Below are 21,865 nucleotides of genomic sequence, written 5' to 3' on the forward strand. Positions count from 1 at the left end.
TACTTTTACCCATGTGCAGTACTTTGCATTTGCCAAGGTTGAACTTCAGTTGCCACTTCTTAGCCCATCTGCCCAAATTATCTAGATCCTGTTGCAGTAGCACACTGCCATTACTGTCATTAACAACCCTGCCAACCTTTGTATCATCTGCAAACTTCGACATTAAGCCTGATATACCTTCATCAATATCATTGATAAATACACAAAACAACAGTGGACCCAACACCGAACCCTGTGGGACTCCACTAATAACATTAGTCCACGAAGAGCAGCACCCATTGATTACCACCCTCTGTCTTCTCCCACTTAACCATCCTTTTATCCATTGTAGCAACTTACCCTTAATACCATTCTGCTCCAATTTGTACAGTAGTCTTTCATGCGCAACAGTGTCAAAAGCTTTCCTGAAATCCAAGTATATGATATCAAAATTATTTTTTGCATCCAGTTCCTTTGTGACCACATCATAATAACCAATCAAATTTGTCAGACAAGACTTTCCCTTAACAGACCCATGCTGTGTTTGAATTATTGCTGCAGTCTTGTCTAGATGATCCTGCAATGCATCTTTAACCAGCGACTCCATTATTTTACCCGGAACAGAACTTAAACTAACTGGTCTGTAATTACTCGTGTCACCCTTCGATCCACCTTTGTGAATTGGGGACACATTTGCACATCTCCAGTCCGTGGGAACCTCCCCTGAGTCCAAGGATGCTCTCATAATTATGGCTAAGGGTTTGCTTAGTTGCTTTGCCGCCTCCTTTAAAATAACTGGATAGATCCCATCCACCCCAGGTGCTTTCTTGTGTTTAACTTCAACAATTTCTCCTCCACTTTGCTCTCAGTTATTACAAAATCATTAAGCACACTGCTACAATTTGATAACCTTCTTCCATTTTCAAATTGTAATAATTCCTCACGTGTGAATGTAGATGCAAAATGCTCATTCAGTTTGTTTGCTATCTGAGCAGGATCATCAACAGTCGAACCATCGATGTCAAGTGGACCAATCATATTCATCCCCTTCCTTTTAGAGTTTATATAAGTAATGAAATCCTTGCTGTTTTTCTTAGCATCTTTTGCCAAAGATTTCTCGTAATCCGCCTTCGCCTGCCAAACCTCCTTTGTGACCTGATTACAGACTAGCTTATATCTGCCACAGGCTTCTGCGTCACCTGATAATTTATATGCATCCCATGCATTTTTCTTCTCTGTCACGAGTCTCATTAGTTCATTTGATAACCATTTAGGCCTAAACCTTGAACGATATTTCTTAATCGGTATATAAAGTCTAGTAGCTTCCACGATTAATTCTTTGAATGCTTCCCACTTAGAATTTACTGTTTGTAACATCGTCAGTTGATCCCACTGTACAGAACTTAAAAACTGTCTGAGACCACTGTACTCCCCTTTACGGAAGCAAAAACCCTTTCCTTTACCCCTGACGGTAGTTACCTCTTTGAGTAAATCCCACTTCAGCACACTGTGATCACTGCCACCTAGTGGTTCCTTTATCTGCAAATTCTTAATACATGAATGAGCTTCTACAGACTGCTCAGGACCAAGATATTGACGAGGAATATTACAACTTTCTGAAAGTGATAAAGCCCAAGAAACCTATAGGAAAACAGATATCCAAAGAAGAAAAAATTAGTTAACAAACACTTGTCATGATGAACCGAAGACAACAAATGAAGAGCAAGAAAAACACTGACAGGGAGAAAATTGAGTATACTGAGTTATGCAAAGCCATTAGAAAGAGACTTAGAGAGGACATAAGAAGATTTAACACAAGAAAAGTAGAAAAAGCATTAAAGGAAAACAAAGGATTTAAATCAGCAGCCATGAGCAGTAATACAGAAAGACAAATGATACTGAAACTGAAGAATAGCGATGGTGTACTTATAAACAGCAGAGAAGGCATAATTCAAATAGCAGAAGACTACTATAGAGAATTATACAAGGAGCGAGGGAATGATACCAGCAGTGGGGAAGATGGATTGCAAAGTAGCAACGCATACGACATACCCGATATTCTTCCTGATGAGGTAGAACATGCATTGAAGAAAATGAAGAATCAGAAAGCCCCGTGGGAAGATGAAGTTACTGTAGAGTTGTTAAAATTGGGAGGAAGAGACATAACACAAAAACTGGCAAGGCTCTTCACAAAGTGCATTAGAAAAGGTGTGACGCCTAAGCAGTGGAATAATGCAATCATAGTTTTGCTGCATAAGAAAGGAGATAAATCAGAAATTAGAAATTATAGACCAATTAGCTTGTTATCCCACATCTACAAGTTGTTCACAAGGGTCATTACTAACAGATTAGAAAGAATACTTGATGAGAATCAACTGAAAGAGCAAACTGGCTTTAGGACAGGATTCTCAACTATGGATCACCTTCACGTAATATCACAGCTAATGGAGAAAGCAAATGAATATAAAACACCATTATGCCTGACATTTGTGGATTATGAAAAGGCATTTGACTCCGTACAGCATAAGGCAATGTTTCGGGCACTGGAAAGACAAGGCATACATACCCCATATATTATGATTTTGAAGAAAATATATGAGAGTGCTACCTCCTTTATTAGACTAGACAAAGACAGTAGGAAATTTAAAATCGAGAAAGGAGTTCGACAAGGAGACACAATATCTCCGAAGCTGTTTACTGCTGCCCTTGAGGAAGCTTTCAGAAGATTAGACTGGTCGCAGAAAGGAGTCAATGTGAACGGAGAGTAAATAAACCATTTACGATTTGCAGATGACATTGTGGTCATAAGCCACGATCCCAAAGAATTAGAGGAAAATCTTAATCAGTTATGCACAGTTAGTAAGGATTTTGGACTAAAGATGAATATGGCTAAAACAAAAGTAATGATGAACAAGTATGCCACGGAAAGGGAAATAATGATTGAAGGAGCAGTAATTGAAATGGTGGAGTCATATACTTATATGGGACAAGTTATTAGCTGTAATAATGATAAATGGCTGGAAGTCAAGAGAAGAATAAATTTTGGATGGATAGCATTCAGGAAATATAGTCACATACTGAAGAGCAATATCCCAGTTTGTCTGAAACGTAAAATAATGAATCAATGTATACTCCCCACCATGATTTATGGAAGCGAAACTTGGGCACTCACCAAAAGAATGGAAGAGAAGCTGAGAACTACACAGCGAAGAATGGAACGAATTATATTGGGAATCAGACTGTTAGATAAGAAGAGAAACACATGGATTAGGCAGCAAACTCAAGTAAAGGACATTCTTATCAAAACTAAAGAACTAAAATGGTCTTGGGCAGGACACATAGCTCGAAGACATGATGACAGATGGACTAAGAAAATAACAGAATGGTACCCAAGAGGAGCTAGAAGAAAACCTGGAAGACAAAGGCGGAGATGGATAGATGAAATTCATGAGTTTTTGGGTAGTAAATGGCAGTGCTCAAAACAGAAGGAACTGGAAAGTTGCTGGAGAGGCCTTCATCCTGCAGTGGATTGAAAATGGCTGATGATGATGCCTAGTTAACTTGTTCACTGTCCTTTGACTCAAATATAAGGGATGTGTAATCATTAAGTAACAAACAAATTCAGTTCTCTAATTACTAAATTTTAGTATAACAGCAAAATTTTGGTATAAGAAATGCCAGAATAATGAAATATTCAGTATAATTAAATTACTTTCTATTCCCTGCTAGTTTACTATTTATTTTTATGTTAAAATGTTTCAAATATCATTCTAATGAAAATATTAGTTTAGTACCATAAAAATTTATACTGCTATTAAAAAATATAATTGTTATAATTTTGTAAAAAGAAAATCCTTAAACAGTATGACATGCACTTTTTGATCTTTGATCTTGAGCATCTTGTAATGATTTTCTAACTAATGGTGTGTTAGTGGCTTTTGATCTGTCTGTCTTCCTAAAGTAAGATAGACAGATCAAAATAGTTAAGTGATTTTGGAAGTGACAGGTTGTTTGTGGAATAAAATATTTAATGAAATATGTTGTTAGATGAAATGATAGCATTGAATTTTACTGTTTGGTGTGAAGAAGTATGGTTGCTGCATTGATTTGCCTGACAGTTGCACTTATTATGGTTTTATAAATTTGAAAATGGAAGACTAGTTTCATGTTTATAATCCCTTTCTTTTTTTTAGCAACCAGAATCGAAATTTTTTTGTTAAATATATAATTTTATATAATAAATATATAATTACACTAACAGTGGTAGAGAATGAAAAGGACCTGGGGGTAATTGTGCAATTAACTAGTGCAGTGCAGACGGGCTGCAAGAGTAGCTCATGATGTCTTATCAATGATATACAGGAATTTTTCTAGCAGGGATAAGGTGATGATTATTCCCTTGTATAAGGCAATGGTCAGGCCACAACTTGAGTACTGTATACAGGTCTGGAGGCCTCATTTCAAGAAGGATGTAGAGCTGCTGGAACGAGTACAGAGAAGGTTAGTGAATGGAACAAAGGGTTGCTCTTATGAAGAAAGGCTTAAATTTTGCAAATTACAGTGTCTGGAGACTAGGCACCGGTGAGGTGATCTGATAGAGGTGTATAAAGCCTTGAATGGTTTGAGCATGCTCAATGCTGATGGGATTCTTCCTCTTGCTCAGAATAATCACCTGAGAGGGCATAAATTCAAATTGAGGAAAGACAGATGTAGGATAGATGTGCGGAAATTTGCCTTTAGCCAGCGGTTAGTTGGTTGGTAGAACAGACTTCTATCCCTTGTTGTGGAAGTTGATAGCCTAAATAAATTTAAGGCTCAGCTGGACAGGTATTTCGAATGAATGGAGGGGTGAAGTGGAAGGTTTTTTTTTTTTTTTTGGCTGATGCTGCATAAGCTTTCTTTCTTGCATCATATGCCTCTACTAATGCTAATTATATATATTATATGACATATTATATATATAGGAATTGATAGGTCTGATAAATTTTGATAAAGGTGCAGAGATGAGAGTGAAAAAAACAAATTGCAAAAAACTGCAAAAACCTGTTTGTGTTGCTTCGCAATTGTCATATCGCTAGCGGTAGCGATTGTGCAGTAACCACCTACTGTTTTGTCAAGACTCAGAACTGTGGAAATAACAGAAATATTACTATTATAAATGGTGAAATAGAGCTTATCTATCATATAGAGTACAATAATATATTTAATCGGGGAGTTTACACAAAAATTAAAATAGTTTTCTTTGTTACAGAACTAGAAATTCCAGAAACTTCCATCCCCCACACAACTTTAAACGCTAATATCTCCAGTTATTCTTTGAATTTTAGCATAACTTTAGTATTGTTGGATAGCTCTTGATATCTTCTAACATCTTATAAGCTATTAAGGTACAGAAACTCCCAACAAATGCAAAAAAAAAGTGTGAAAGTACGCAAGACAACGATTTCAAAATGGAACTAAAAATGCACTAGAAACAGACAACGATCGCGAAACGTGAGAAAACACTCCTGCAGGCGAAACTAATGACGAAATAGAAAAATGCCCACCTGGGCTTCTTAGTGCTAAGGGAAATAGAAAACCAAAAACTCAAGAAGCAATTGAAATGCATGAAATCCTGGGCAAAAAAGTTGTAGAAAAGCTGGCCTCTATTGCAAACTTAAAGGACCCAGTAAACCAAACAGTAGCTACCAAACTATATTTGGAAGAGCTCATGGCTGCTAGCAGAATCACAGTTGCAGTATGCTTACAAATAGTCCAATACTGGACGATATTAGAGAGCACTGAACAAACTGAATGTGGAAAACAAAGTGTTAAAAGCCAGAGTTGAGGCTTTAAACTCTGAAAAGGAAGCATATAAAAGCATAAATGTACAAACTTATGCACAGGTTGTTAGAGCTGCCACAAACAAAGATCAGACTCAGCCTAAAGAGCTAATAACAAGGACAAAAAAGACAACCTCCCAAAAAGGATGCAAATGTAATAATATTAAAGGCTACTGAGAAATCCTCATTAAAAAGTAGTGAAGAAGTCAAAGAAACAGTAATGACTAAATTGAAACATCACCTCAAGGAAGTGAAAGTTAATAGCCTTTGGAAAACCAGAAACAATGATGTTCTGATTGAAGCAGCCACTAAAGAGGATATAGAAACTATACAGGGACATCCTGAAATCCGAAAACTAGGATTACAAGCTGAAAAGCCAAAGGGTAGAAATCCAAATATCATTATCTTTGACATGCCTAAGACAACCCCCGAGAGAGAGAGAGAGAGAGAGAGAGAGAGAGAGAGAGAGAGAGAGAGAGAGAGAGAGAGAGAGAGAGATCATGATGGACTTTTATTATAATAATTTCAGTGAACAATTAACCTTAGATGAAATGGCTAAGGAATTCCAAATCAAACATGGAACAACAAATAAAAAAAAATGGCCAGTTAAATGCCATTGTGGAACTTTCTCCAAGGGCATTGACAATCTTACAAAATCAGCAGAGAATCTATGCTGGCTGGACCAGCCATAGATTCAGGGAATTTTTTCCAGTTACAAAATGTTACCACTGCCACAGATTTGGTCATACAGCCAGGCAGTGCCAGCAAAAAGACCTGCTCTGTGGCCACTGCACAGTCACTGGCCATGGCTATAAAAACTGTAACAGTAGAACCACACAACCTAAGTGTGCTACATGTAAGTTGGCCAAAATAGACTTTCACCATAGTCTTAGGGACAATAATTGTCCCAGCTATCAAAAAATGGTAAAACAGCTTAAATTGAGCTGAGTAAATAGAGTAGAGGAAAATAATATAGATATTCTGATAATCCAAGAGCCATATACTCATCAGGGATACCCTAGAACATACAGAATAATAGAATCTTCACATGAAACCTCACTAACAGCAATAGTAGTTATAAATCCTTTGCTTGCAGTTACAAAGGTTAACTATCTCTGTGTCCCATTAGCAGTTTGTGCACAAATAATTAGTCAAACAGGATCCTTTCATGTTGTATCCCTCTACTGTAGGCCAGGAGAGGATATAAATCCCAGAATTCATTGTCTACAAAATGTACTGACAGTTATTCCGAATTCTAAGATAATAGTCTCCATGGATGCCAACTGCCGGTCAAGCCTTTGGCACAGCTGTACAGTTGACAGATCAGGAACACATAACGGCCAACTCCTAACAGACTACCTAGCTACATCTACCCTACAGGTAATAAATAGACCCCACACCTACCTACCTACAGTAGTATACTGTAGGAAAGTGATATAGGTATAACTTTGGCCACTGCTTCCATATCTACCAAAATTACAGATTGAATGGTCCAAGAAGCTTGGACCACCTCAGACCATACGGTTATAACTTTTACCTTAAAGAGACAAATAGACAGCCAGATTCAGCTGCCTCAAGATATAATCAGATACAACTTAAAGAAAGCCAACTGGGCAGACATTCACAGATGAAATCCAAAACCAAATAGAACAGCAGCAGACTCAGATCCATAACAACTATAGCCCAGATGAACACAACCTAAATGTCACAATTATGTTTCAAAAAGCATCCAATCTAGTAATACTCAAAAGAAAACCGAAAAAAATGCTGAGAAAAAGCTGTACCCTGGTGGTGCCCTGAACTCGATATACTCCAACGAAGGATGCACCAGGCCAGAAAACACTTCCAGAGAGCAAGGGCAGCTTGGCCCCAGAATAAGGTTGATGCTCTGAGATATTCCTATAGGAATCTCAGAAACTCATATCTTGCTCTAATAAGGACAAAAAAAAAAGGAATGTTGGCGGGCCTTGGTGGGACATCCGGTAACGCCAACCCTTGGGGTGTGGTCTACAGGATTGTCACCAACAAACTGCCAAGAGGTGATGTGGCAAACTCTACAATTAAGGCAGATGAAACTGCAACTCACACTTGGGCAGACTCGGTAAATAACATATTAGCTCATTTATTCTACTCTGAGAACCAGGGGTTAACCCAGGCTCAGAGACATAATGGCCAGCAACGAAAATTATAGCAATATGTTAATAGAATCACCCTTCACCATGGAAGAACTTCAAGCAGCACTCTTAAAAACCAAAAACAGTAAGTTCCCTGGACCTGACTTAGAAATTGAAATTAGAATTGAAATAGAAACCATTAAAAAGTTAGCAGAAATTTCTTCCTGACATTCTACTGAACTTACTTAATCACTGCTTAGCTGAGGGTTTGTTCCCACAAGCATGGAAACTGGCTATAATTAGATTAATCTTAAAGAATCTGGAAAAAATCCTACTGAACCTAAATCATACAGACCTATAGCTTTATTGCCCGTTCTAGGAAAAATAATGGAACGCCTACTTCTCTATAGACTTAATTTATATTATACTGAAGCAACCTAAATTTTGAAAACCAATTTGGTTTCAAGCAAGGATCCTCAACTGAGGATGCCATGCACTATATCCTAACAACAGTAAATAATAGTGAGCAAAAGTACATGCTGGCAATATCTATTGACTTCGCTGGTGCATTTGATACCCTCTGGTGGCCAAGTATCCTCAGAAGACTCTGCCAGACAAATGTACCAAAAAATCTATATCAATGTATAAACACACATCTTGCTAGCAGACGTGTAGTAGTTCGCACACAGTTCCAAGAAATAAAATGCCTAGTTACAAAAGGTTGCCCACAGGGTTCAGTACTAGGTCCATTGTTTTGGACCTGTGTCCTTTGCTGACGACCTTGTCTTACAAATAGTCCAATGTATAAACACACATCTTGGTAACAGACGTGTAGTAGTTCGCACACAGTTCCAAGAAATAAAACTCTGACTATTACAGACTTAAAAGTTAACATCAGAAGGGTGGTGGAAGAAAGAGCAAACGTGGCACTCAAACAACTGCAGGAATGGGTGCCAACCCACATGCTCAAAATCTCGGCAGAAATAACTAAGTGTATCCTACTGAAAGGAAATCTAAATATAAGATGACCACCAGTGATAAAAATAGGTAATACCTCAATTCACATGGTCCAAGAATTGAAATACTTAGGCATAATTCTAGACTCCAAATTAACATTATATCCACACCTGTCATACTTGGCCGAAAAAGTCCAAAACTATGCCTGAATGATTGCCAGAATCAGCCGAGCTGATTGGAGTCTCAAGTGCAGCACCCTGGCACTCATTTACAGAGCAGTGTTTTTACCTGTAATCTCCTGTGGTGCTGGCATATGGTTGCATCACACAGCCATAGTTAGAAACAGAGCAAAATTAAATAGCATTCAAAGAACAATCTTATTAACAATAACTAGAGCATGCTGAATAGTTAGTATCCCTGCCCTGCAAGTTTTGGCTGGTACCCTACCACTGCACCCACCTTGAAATTGCAAAAAAAAGGGCTAATTATAGACTTAAAAAAGGAATCCCAATGGGTTTCCTAGGCATAATCCCAACCCTTGCCAATGACATCAAGGCAAAGAAACAACAAATTGCCACATGACTACATCAGATATGGCAAACTGAATGGGAGAAAGTGACCAAAGGTGCTACTACCAAAAAGTTTTTTCCACAGGTGGCTATGGTTAGCAAACCATTTTTGAAATCTGCCAAACCTTGCAGAGACAGGTGCTTCAACCAGTCCCTGTAGCAAATCAATAGACCAAATATATAACATGCCCAGTGACTGACAAAATCTCTACATGATTGAACATACCTGAATTGACTCAGAAATTACCGGGACTTGACCAGAGTTGACGCCCTGCCCCTGGGGACTCCTTTGGCTCATTGCCAGTGGACCATAGAGGTAGGAAAATAACCAAATGTGACTGATGGGAATAAAGGCAGGCTGGTACTGCACCCAATTATAGCATACATCCAACCAAAACAGACTGAGTTCCCAAACATGACAACACCTCATGGAAAGGACTTTAAACAGACTGGTACAGACATGCAGCCAGGGTTACCTGTCAGTTGGGAAAAACTAGTAAGCTGCAGATTTCTGAAGTATGCTAGTATGAATGAGAACTGGAGTGAATGTAAAGGCGAGAGTATGAAAGGAAATGCTAGGAAGGGTGAGTGAATGATAATTTATACCTCTGGGTGTGTGAGGGATGAATGTTTGAGATGGGGTGAGTGCTGAAAGAGTAAATGTGGAAATTGTAACAGTAGCCACTGGCAGAGTGATTCTTGCACTGCTTCTATTGGAATGAGCAGAAGCCTGAAAAACAAGATGCAGGATATTTCAGAGACTGAGGCAGATTACGAGAAATCTCTGGCAAGGGATGCAAAGAAAAACAGAAAAGAGTTCTTTACTTATGTAAACTCTAGAAGGAAGGGGATGAATCAGATTGGTCACTTGATATCGATGGTTCAACTGTTGATGATCCTGCTCAGGTAGCTAACAAACTAAATGAATATTTTGCATCAACATTCACACGTGAGGGGTTATTCAGGGAGGGGAATGCCAGAGGCGTATTCAACTCTAGCAGTAAGCTAGATAATCTTGTAATAACTGAGAGTAAAGTGGAGGAGAAATTGTTGAAGATAAACACAAGAAAGGCACCTGGGGTGGATGGGATCTATCCAGTTATATTAAAGCAGGCAGCAAAGGAAGTATTGCTTATTTCATGCAATAATTATGAGAGCTTCCAGGCTATGGGTACCTCGGGAGGTACCCGTAGACTGGAGATGTGCAAATGTGACCGCAATTCACAAAGGAGGATCAAAGGCTGACACAAGTAATTATAGACCTGTGAGTTTAACTTCTGTTCCAGGAAAATTAATGGAGGCACTGGTTAAAGAAGCACTGCAGGATCATCTAGACAAGACTTCAGTTATAGCTCGGACATAGCATGGTTTTGTTAAGGGGAAGTCTTGCCTGACCAACTTGATTGGATACTATGATGCAGTCACAAAAGAACTGGATGCAGGGAATAACTTTGATATTATATACTTGGATCTTAGAAAAGCTTTTGATACTGTTGCATATGGAAGACTTCTGCACAAATTGGAGCAGTGTGGCATTGGAGGCAAATTGCTGCTATGGATAAAGGGGTAGTTGAGGGGGGAAGACAGAGAGTGGTAATTAATGGACATTGCTCATCATGGACTAATGTTATTAGTGGAGTCCCTCAGGGTTCAGTGTTGGGTCCATTGTTGTTTTCTGTATTTATAAATAATATTGATGATGGTATATCAAGTTTAATGTCCACGTTTGCAGACGATACAAAGGTTGGCAGGTTTGTTAAGGACAATACTGATGCTATGCTGCTGCAGCAGGATCTGGAAAGGTTGAGCAGATGGGCTTGAGAGGTGCCAAATGAAGTTTAACATTGACAAATGTAAAGTACTACATATGGGGAAACAGCAACCCCACAGTAATGCATCAACTCTGTGGTACTACACTGACAGTGGTAGAGAATGAAAAGGACCTGGAAGTAATTGTGCAGTGCAGATGGCATGCAAGAGTAGCTCATGGTGTCTTGTCAATGATATACAGGAATTTTTCTAGCAGAGATAAGGAGGTGATTATTCCCTTGTATAAGGCAATGGTCAGGCCACACCTTGAGTACTGTATACAGGTCTGGAGGCCTCATTTCAAGAAGGATGTAGAGCTGCTGGAATGAGTACAGAGAAGAGCAACAAGATTATTGAATGGAACAAAGGGTTGTTCTTACGAAGAAAGGCTTAAGTTTTGCAAATTACGGTGTCTGAAGACTAGGCACCGGCAAGGTGATCTGATAGAGGTGTATAAAGCCTTGAATGGTTTGAGCATGCTGAATGCTGATGGGATTCTTCCTCTTTCTCAGAATAATTACCTGAGAGGGCATAAATTCAAATTGAGGAAAGACCGATGTAGGATAGATGTGCGGAAATTTGCCTTTAGCCAGCGGGTAGTTGGTTGTTGGAACAGACTTCCATCCCTTGTTGTGGAAGTTGATAGCCTAAATAAATTTAAGGTTGAGCTGGACAGGTATTTGGAATGGGGAGGGGTGAAGTGGAAGTTTTTTTTTTTTTTTTTTGGCTGATGCTGCATAAGCTTGCTTTCTTGCATCATATGCCTCTACTAATGCTAATTGAGTAAAATTAGCGAATGACTGTGGAGTCTGAGTGAAATGGGCTGTGTGAATGTAGGGATGTAAAAGTGTGTGCCTGGATGAGTGAATGAATGCGAGAAATAGTGTGTTAAATGTATAAATGTCGAAAGCAGAATGTAAAAGTATGAGAGGAAGTTTGTTTAAAAAAGAAAAAAAAAAAAAAAAAAATTAGCATTAGTATAATTGTTATATAAACGTGTGTTCTTTTTTTATTATTATTATTATTATTATTATTATTATTTGTATGTCATTTAAATTGTGTGAGCTTTCTTTTAATTATTGCTTTGTCTTTAAAGCAATGGTTAAACAAGCATTAAATTATTTTTAAAAGCAATAATTGGAGAGGCAGGATTGACAACTTGGTGTCAGTTTTGCTTGTTTAATAAGTAACCCCTCCCTGGTGTGAATGAGAATGGTGGATGAATGGAAAGAGAAAAAAAAAAAAAAAAAAAGTAAAAAAAAGTTGTAAAATGTAAACTATAAAATGTTGCCTTGAAATGTGTGTGTGTGTGGGGGGGGGGGGAGGAACTATAAAATGTAAAAAAAAAAAAAAATTTTGTATGTGAGCAAATGATATAAATTGCATGTCCTATTTCAGCCTCTCCACCAGATGGACGGATGGCCATGGGAACCTTATGGACCACAAGGTCATTCATGCTGTTGGCTGTTTGTTCCTAGCTGGCATGCTGTCCCAGATGGGATACAACCACCAGCACAGCACAGCTCAGCTGCTGCCATTAGGCATTCCTAGCCATGCTTCCTTGTGTGGTAATTTGCCTCCACTCCCCAGGCGGGAGGGGGAGGGGGAGGTTACCCCTGGTCTCCTCCTCCTCTTGCTGCCCCTCTTTCCGCTCTGGTGGGGCAGGCCTGCTCCACTGATTTGGGGATCATATCTCTGTCTTTTCCCCCAGGCTTCAGTCTCCCCTCTCCCTCTAACTTGCAACTACTAGCGTTCGAATCATTGTTAAATTGCTTGAGCCCCACACATCAAATCGCATAATTAGTACTCCTTTTGGCTGACCCCTATCTATAGTGGGGTTTTTTTTTTTAGGTCCTAGCCACTGAAATCTCAGGAAATTAGGTAGCAGGACCTGCCAGAGTAAATAACTATAATGCTCATGTACCTGGCAATGTTGGGTCCCTTTAGGGGCCCGGCGGCCAAATGACGAGAGGAACAATGGTACATGACACTACACATATACAAGATCCATACACTTTTTAACCTCTGGCATTGACAGTGTTCTGTTTCACACCTACAGTGTATACTACGCAGAGATGGGGGAAACCCCTGGTGCCTTTGACACTAAATACACTCTAAACTCTACCCTGCATACAGGCGCCATTACTTCTCCAGGTAAACGGCACACGTACCCGGCTGTCCACATGGTTAGCATGTGAACAGGAAACCTGATTCATCGGACCAGATGACCTTCTTCCAATCTCTCAAAGTCCAGTTTCGATGCTCATGTGCTCATTGTAGGTGCTGTCGCCAGTGAACTGTGATTAGCATGGGCACTCGGAGTGGCCTGCGGCTATGCAGCCCCATTTTCAGCAGGGTTCACATTAATGTGACACATTACTCCTGTTACTGGCATTCCAATTACCGGCGAGTTGCACCACAGTTGCCCTTCTGTTGCCACGTGCCATCCGGAAGAGCTTTTTTGCTCACCTTGAGCATTGATGAGCCGTGGTCATCCAACACCTCGCCAGCAGTTCGTGGGTTTTTCCTCCTTGGGCCACTTTCGGTAGGTACTAACCACAGATAACCACAGCTGACCGTGAACACCCCACCAGCCATGCTGTTTCGAATATGCTCTGACCCAGTCATCTGGCCATTGCAAATTGGCCTTTCTTTGTCAAACTTGCTTAAGTCCACTGCCTTTCCCATCTGAAGAACAAGAGTAACACTTATTAACGAAGCTCAGTATCATGTGTTTTTTGTGCTGTGTCCTGACCCGTGCCGTAGTTCACCTGCAGTTGCTTCGATTTTCATATTGACTCGCTGGTCATAATGTTTTAGTTCATCAGTGTAATATATATATATAATTTTATAGTGTAAAAAAAATTTAAGTTAAAATTTTACATTTTAAACATTTAATCTGCATTTTTTTTACTGCATTTCATTGTAATAGAATTTTGTTCACCTGCATGAACTCAGGGGCTCAACTCTTAATTTGATATACAAACTCTTACGTTATGTGCAAAAGTGTGAAATCTTGGAGAGGTCATACAGAAATGGATGGTTTTAAATACTGGTGTACAAAAATTTAAAAATATTGGCAGACCAAAATCAAGACGTAGGGTAAATGCTCCTTGATTTTTGATTTTTTAATCACTAAACTTTATTATAGATATCATGTGCATTGGGATGTATAAATAATAAAAAAACAATTATTTAGAAAAAATAAATTTTTAATATAGAGTGCGAGTACTACTTGCTTTAGTGATATCAGTAAACCATATCTGGGAGACACTTTCTATGAACTTTTGGTATATAGAGATGGGAATCTTGCTCCATCCTTCTGTGAGGGTATGGCTTGTTCTCTCTTTATAAATTAGCAGTTAACCTAGCAACTTGATTTGGCTCTCAATTACTGTTCTAAAATAATCTGAAGGTGTTCATTTTGGATTCCTCTGTGCTGGAAATATGGAAAGTTTACTATTTATTGTCCTCAAACCACTGTTGTACTAACTATGCTTTGTGATGAGGAGCATTTTCAGGCTGATAATACAACAAATGCTCTCCCTTTTCCAAAGGATTGCTGCAATTATAGGTAAGGCAGAATTGTTCAGATAGACAGCTGTTGTTATGGTTTTGTTAATAACAACTGATGGACCAAATCCATATAACTTAAAGCATGCCTGTACCATCATATATGGGTGTGCTCATCTGACTCCTGGACTGTGTAGTATGATTCATCATTCTACTTCACATTCTCCCATTACAGTGTCCAATCTTGCCTTCCTCTGTATAAGGATAGATAGTGACATGCATTTCTGATTGACAGCTGTAGCCTCTGAACAGCGACATAACGATGGTAACCAACTCTCTGAAGTGTTTTTCTGATAATTATTGGTTCTACATTTATCTAAATTTTCCACATGATATAACAGTGTAGTCTCAATTAATTAATTATTTTACAAAGATGAACAATCATATAGATACCACTTCCAAATAATTATATAAATTTTATCAATAGTCTTGCATTAGTTCATTAAGGATGCATTTGCAGTTTCTCTTCACTGTTTGTTTCTACTGCCAACACACTCTGGGAGTCATTGATGTTGGTCTACATAGCTAACAAATGGTTATGTTATTTTCTATTGAAATATGATGTTCCCAACAGTTTAATTTGGCTGTTCCACTCTTTCTGCTGTCTGGCAAATGAAACGTGTAACGGCCTGTTATTGCACCTTTTGAAAAGGGTTCTAGGTCCTTTCCCCATCTCATGCTGTCTGATCTAACTTATAAATGAGTATGCATGTTTTTTATAATGCACTTTAAGTGGTACTACTGTCTACTTGCCATGTTATACTTCCCAGGGTGAGATTTATTGTGTGTTCAGTAGTAAATTATTTTTAGCATTCTCCCAAGATACACACTTATTCTTTCCTGTCAGTTTGAGCCTGTATATGTTTGGTTTTAGAGTTTTTAAATCTGGGAAAATCTCAAAATAGATATAGTGATTTGTCTGTTTTTTTAATAACACAAGTATAAGAAAAGTACCATAACATTATTACTGCATGCCTAATATCTAAGTTTCATTTAACACTTAAATGTCTTAAGATTGACCCATAAAAAAATATTAAAAAACATTTATTGGAAATTAATTTAAAATCTTAAGTATAATTGTTTAATTTAAAATCCTGATTACCATATACTCTATTCTTAGAATAAACAAGAATCTACTATACCCACTCAGCAGAGGTCTGGATCCCTACGTTCTGTTAGTAATACTTATCCATCTGGAGATGCAGTGGTATTAAATTCTGTAGAAAAAGATTTAGTATCTGCTCGCCGTCAACTAAGTAATAGCAAATGGGGGGATTATAGGGGTGCTACACAGATGTCTGTAAGGAGTTTAATTGAGTCAATTGAAAATGCTACAAAGCATGCTAAAGGCCAGGGTGAGTCATTTTGTATAATATGATAACAAATTCATTTTAGTATATATGATACTGAAGTAGGAGTACAGTGAAATTTAAATTGAAATTCTTGATTAATTTTAAGTATGGAGGTAGCAGTATTATAAAATAATAATTACTGCCTTACTAAAATAATAGAAATCCTACCTCATTTGAATTGACACAGTGCAAAGGAAATATATTCAAATCATGCAATATAGTCATATAGCATGCTTTTATGCTTTAAGTACTGTAAGCATAGCAACCAAAAATCAGTGTCGTGATGAGCAAAACAGATTGCATAACCCAACTGCCAAACAGGCTTAGTGTTGGTGCTTGACAAGCTGGGACTGAGATAGCAAGAACTTGTAAATCATTGGATTTTTAAAGGCAACAATATCCAGAATTTATAAGAAGTGGTTGGAAGATTTGGCATCCAATTTCAGAAGGAATGGAAGTGGATGCTTACTGTAAGACTGAGATCAAACTAACTACGTAACTACTGTTTAATGGTTGTGGGATATTTTAAACCTAGGCAAAGGTTAACTCATATCTGTCTGGTCAAACAGTGCACAAAGAACTGTGAAATTCTAGGTGTAGGCAGCCATCATCCTCTCTATAAATCACTTGTTTCAGCTGAAAATCAGAAACAAAGACCAGTGGTGTTTTTATTCAGTGAAATTGGACTGTAGAGGATTGGAAATGTATTACGGAGTTTAAAGAATCTCACTTTACTTATTTTTTATGGTTTGCAGTGGCTATAAATTCTTAGGGATCTTATGTGGAGGCATATGATGTTATGGATCAATCGTGTTGTTCCTACTATAAAAGCTGCAGAATGTGGAATAATTGCTTCGGGTATGTTCTAATGGTATGGATTGGATCCACTGATATGCCTGAAAGGATGACAGAAGATTCAACAGATCACATAATGCCCTGCAATGTTTCATTTTTATATTGAAGGAGATGCCTACTTTCAAGATGATAATGTGACTATCCATTATGATAGATATGCTTATGAGTTATTTCGAGGAACATGGTGGTCCCATCGGTCTTCAGGTCTGTACCTAACTAAAAATAGAAGAATTATTGTTATAGTAATGGCTTAAAATTTGATTAATTTAAAATTTCCTTCTGCCACTAGCCGAATTCAAGCTGTGTACCACAAGATAGTGAGTTTCAATTTCTAATATTTTGGTTAGGCAGCGTAATTTAGCATGTAGACGATAAATTATATTGGAAACACTTGTATTATATTGGAAACTTTGTTATTCATTATGTCTTATTTCTTGTAATTTATTTATTTATTTTTAAATTGATCAAGTCTAAAGTATATTGGGCAATTTTATCCTAATTTCTAAATAGTGTGAAAATTGGAATTTTCACCAAGATTTTAAGTATGATACAAAAGCTTTTTAATTTCCAAGTGATAAATTTGACATGTTTTGTGAATCTAGAATAAAGTAAGCATCCAAATATGTTGTTACTTATCCTTCTTCTCTTTGATTAATAAGTAGGCATATTAATGAGGAGGATAACACAACACATTTTTGTGTGGTTTCCTGGTTTGGTGTAATACCGTGTGTATTCCAAATTTTGTGCACAAGACTATTAGTCATGTTCACAAAAAGCTAGAGTTACATGTGACTAGCTTTTTGTAATTTATTTGAATTATTCTTTTTTTTTTTTTTTTTTTTTTTTGATTTGGTAGTTGTTGGCGCATCGGCTTCTGTGGCCATATTGCACCTCCCAAGGTTTTTGCAGTACTTTGATCCAAGCCCGAGGCGGGAATCGAACCCGCGACCTTTGGGTTGCCGGGCAGGTACTTTACCCACTCGGCTAGCCCGGTCGGCTTGAATTATTCTAATAAATTACAAATTTATTTGAATATACTTGTAATTGATTTAAATTATTTTGTTTCTAGTCATGACAACAAAGGTTTTATATATAGAAGTTGAATGAATAAAATAAAGATTATAGGGATTTGGTGTTTTGTCAGTTTCTTATTGATTCTAAGGTGTTATATTACTCCGAAAACATCGACCTAACCCTCTCTATTGAAGAAAGGCATATTAGTGATTGCAGCCCAAGTTGGGGCGTCTCCGTAGCCAGGTGGGCAGGAGCAGCAGTGCGTAGCACACGCTTCTTGATTAGACCGGGGTTCGAGCCCATGACCACCAAATATGGAGAATGTGGAAAGGTCAGGGAATGACCACCGCATATCCCCGGAGCAATATAGCCTTAATTGCTAATGCTCCTAAAAACCAAATAACAAACAAACAAACAAACAAACAAACAGCAGCACAAGTCCTACTTTTTTTAAATACAATTATAATAGAGAAAAACAGGTCAAAATTAGACTCTCGGTAAACAAAAATTTTTCAATAATATAGCCATAATTATTCTCAGTACTACCTGCTAAGCCATCTGTGTTATGGTATCATCCTGGAACTGAAAAATGCCATCATACATTGTTTGATTGATTTATTAGTATCTAAAATTTTATCATTGAAAATAAGTGCATATTAAAATGACATACCTTGGATTATTAATTGCATTCATTATCAGTATTAGTAATGATCATATGGTATAAGTAAGCCTAAGGCTTGTGCTGCACCAACCAATAAAAAAAAAAAAAAAAGAGTAAAATAATAATAATAAAATTAAATAAAATAAATAATAAAAGAAAAGGAAATAGAAAACCTATGCATTTCCCTCCTCCAGTAGGTAACTATCCAGCTGACCTTTGAATTTCCCCAAACTGTCAGCCACAACCATCCATGTAATTTATTACTCGCTGGCTAGAATAAAAATTCCTGCAATCTAGTCTAAACGGCTCCCCCGTAACTTGAATTTATAGTCCCTAGTTCTTGAATCATTTATGACCGTGAAAATTTCATCATTCATTTTACTTTTGCCTCTCAGAGCCTTTTGCCTCATTCAAGTCTTCTCTGAGTTGCCTAGTTTCCAAGCTGTGCAACCCACATATTCAAAGACTTTCCTCATACAGATGCCCTTTCGCTGACATCACCAGGCGAGCTACCTGTCTTTGGACCCTTTCCAGAAGCTTGTCTTTTTTTTTTTAGGTGCAGTCGCCACACTTGAACACAGTATTCCAAGTGTAATCTAACAATAGCCTTATAAATGGGATTATGATGCCCTTACCTCTAGTAGCAAACATTTGATAAATCATCAATAGGACACCATGGGCCTTCCTTGCAACCAGTCGACAATGCTCGGAGAACTTCATGTCTGACTGTATTGTAATACCCAAATCCCTTTCCTCCGCTACCGGCTTTAGTTGAACTCCATCAAGTGTATAAGTTTTTTTCGGGTTGCTGTTCCCCAGGTGTAAGAACTTGCATTTTGCTGAATTAAAGCATAGCTGCCATTTTTCTGACCATCCCTGAAACCTATTTGGGTCACCAAAGAAGCTCTGCTTGGCAATGATCATTTACTGCTCTACCGATCATTACATCATCTGCAAATTTAGACATCACACACACACCTTCTATCCCTTCATCGATGTCATTTAAGAAAGTCAAAAACAACAGTGGTCCAAATACTGATCTTTAGGGAACTCCACTTCATACATTAACCCAATCTGAAGAATAATAATTTATCAAAAACCTCTTCCTCCTGCCCTGAAGCCATTCTGCTATCCATCTAATCCCTGTGATTCTAACCTGTTCCAGCTTATAATGTAACCGCTCACGTGAGACCGAGTCAAATGTTTTGCTGAAATCTAAATAAAGTGTTGAAATTATTCCCTAAATCCAGCTCATGAGTGATCCTGTCAAAATAGTTAAACAGATTTGTTAAACATGATTTACACCTTACAAAACCATACTGTGTATTCTTCTTCAGAATTCCATTTCTGTCTAAATGATCCTGAATTTCACCCTTGATCATTGCCTCCATGATTTTCCCTACTATTAAAGTAACACTGACCGGTTGGTAATTTCCCACTACACTCTTAGAAACCACCTTTATGTATTGGCAATACATTGGCACTTTTTCAGTCCAATGGAATCTCCCCTGAGTCCAGTGATGCTCTCATAATTAGCCTTAATGGTTCAGTGCACTCACTTGCTGCCTTCCTTAAAATTATATGGTATATGTCATCAACTCCAGGAGCCTTACTCACCTGTAGGCATGAAAGTTTTTTCATTAAATAATTATGTGAAATTTCAATACCATTAATTACATATTTTCAACTTCACTCCCATAATTTCTCATTGATGTAAAGGGTTTTCCTTCTGTAAATGTCAATGCAAAGTAACTGTTGAGTTCATCTGCAACATCAGCTGGGGTATCTAATACTATCCCACATCCATTACATAAGGATCCAATCTGATATGTCCTTCTCTTCTTTGCATTTATATATGTGAAGAATTCCTTATCCCCAGACTTTACTCTGTTTGACAGCAATTTCTCATAATCTGCTTTTGCCAGCCTAACCCTTTCTGTGGCATTATTTCAGATCAATTTGTAGTTGGTCATAGGCTTCAGTACATTTTTATGGCTCTAACTTTTCCATGCCATCTTTTTCTGCTCAAGTAATCTGGCAACTTCATTATTCATCCAACTTGGAATCCTCCTCATGGAGTATTTTTTTTTAACAGTATATGTGCATTCAAGACTTCTGTGCTTAATGTTTTAAAGGTATTCCATAATTCAACTGTATTTGCTTTATATGAGATATCTACCCAGTTAAGAGGCCTTTAGCACCTGAAGCCATCATTTCCTTTCCTGAAATTATAACTCATTCCTTTGCCTTTAATTACTGCTACCTCTCTCTTCATTGTCCACTGTAGAACACCGTGATCACTTCCTGCTACTGGTTCCTGTACTGTCAGCTCATGGTTCATGGGTGGATGATCAGGTCTAGAATATTCTTTTTCCTAGTACTTTTCCTGACATGTTGATACAAATAATGATCATCTAGTTGATTGATTTAAAAATTTTGTCCCCCTTGTAGAATTTCTTTTCGATTTGCTCCAATAAATTAGAGGCAAATTAAAATCACCCATAATAAGGCATTCACACTTACTTGCCCATTCCATTTGCATGTAGAGGCTCTCATCATAATCGTCACAATCATCTGGCCTGTAGATTACTTCCACTCTCATTATACCTTTGCTTACAACTATCTCACACCATACAGATACTAACATGCGAAACATATGAATCTGGGAAAGCTTTTATCGCACTAGGGCTGCTTTCGATTCCATAAGCCCTATTATGTTAGTGTTACTTGTCCTAATCAGTAGTTCAGCAGTTTGAATTCACTCATTTTATTGATGGCACTTCTAACATTACTGTATAAACAATTAAGTCTTGGTGTTCTTGTATAGTTAACTACCTTGACATACCCCTTGAAATTATTTAAGCTTGCTTCCCTGGCATTAGCTACATTTGAAACGTTTCAAATGGTCAAAGTAATGCTTGCATATACCTCAAGAACTCTTAAGATATATGCAAGCATTACTTTGATCAGTATCATCAGATAAACATGTATCTATAATTACCCTTAAGGTATCCTCAATAATACTGGCAAAAACCCTTGCACCATCTTTGTTTAAATGTATTCTGTCTCTACAAAACAGATTCCTTCTACCTATAAGTTCAGGCCAAGCTGATAAAAATCCTTGCTCCCCCAAAAGCCTTGCAGAGTACTTCAAGTCTTA

At 37.8% G+C, this 21,865-nt stretch overlaps 1 protein-coding gene across 2 annotated transcripts in view; it reads left to right on the plus strand.

The window, feature by feature from the left end:
- LOC150088728 (cytospin-A-like) overlaps nt 1-21,865 on the plus strand; it is a 382,988-nt gene that overhangs the window by 285,161 nt on the left and 75,962 nt on the right. For both annotated transcript variants that reach the window (XM_090370880.1, XM_090370881.1), the window contains exon 10: nt 15,944-16,178. In XM_090370880.1, the coding sequence (XP_090227006.1) occupies nt 15,944-16,178 (235 nt within the window). The remainder of the gene's footprint in view (nt 1-15,943; nt 16,179-21,865) is intronic.

The sequence above is a fragment of the Mastigoproctus giganteus genome, chromosome 3 (genome assembly GCF_048544385.1).
Source record: "Mastigoproctus giganteus isolate SK-2022 chromosome 3, ASM4854438v1, whole genome shotgun sequence".
Lineage (NCBI taxonomy): Eukaryota > Metazoa > Arthropoda > Arachnida > Uropygi > Thelyphonidae > Mastigoproctus > Mastigoproctus giganteus.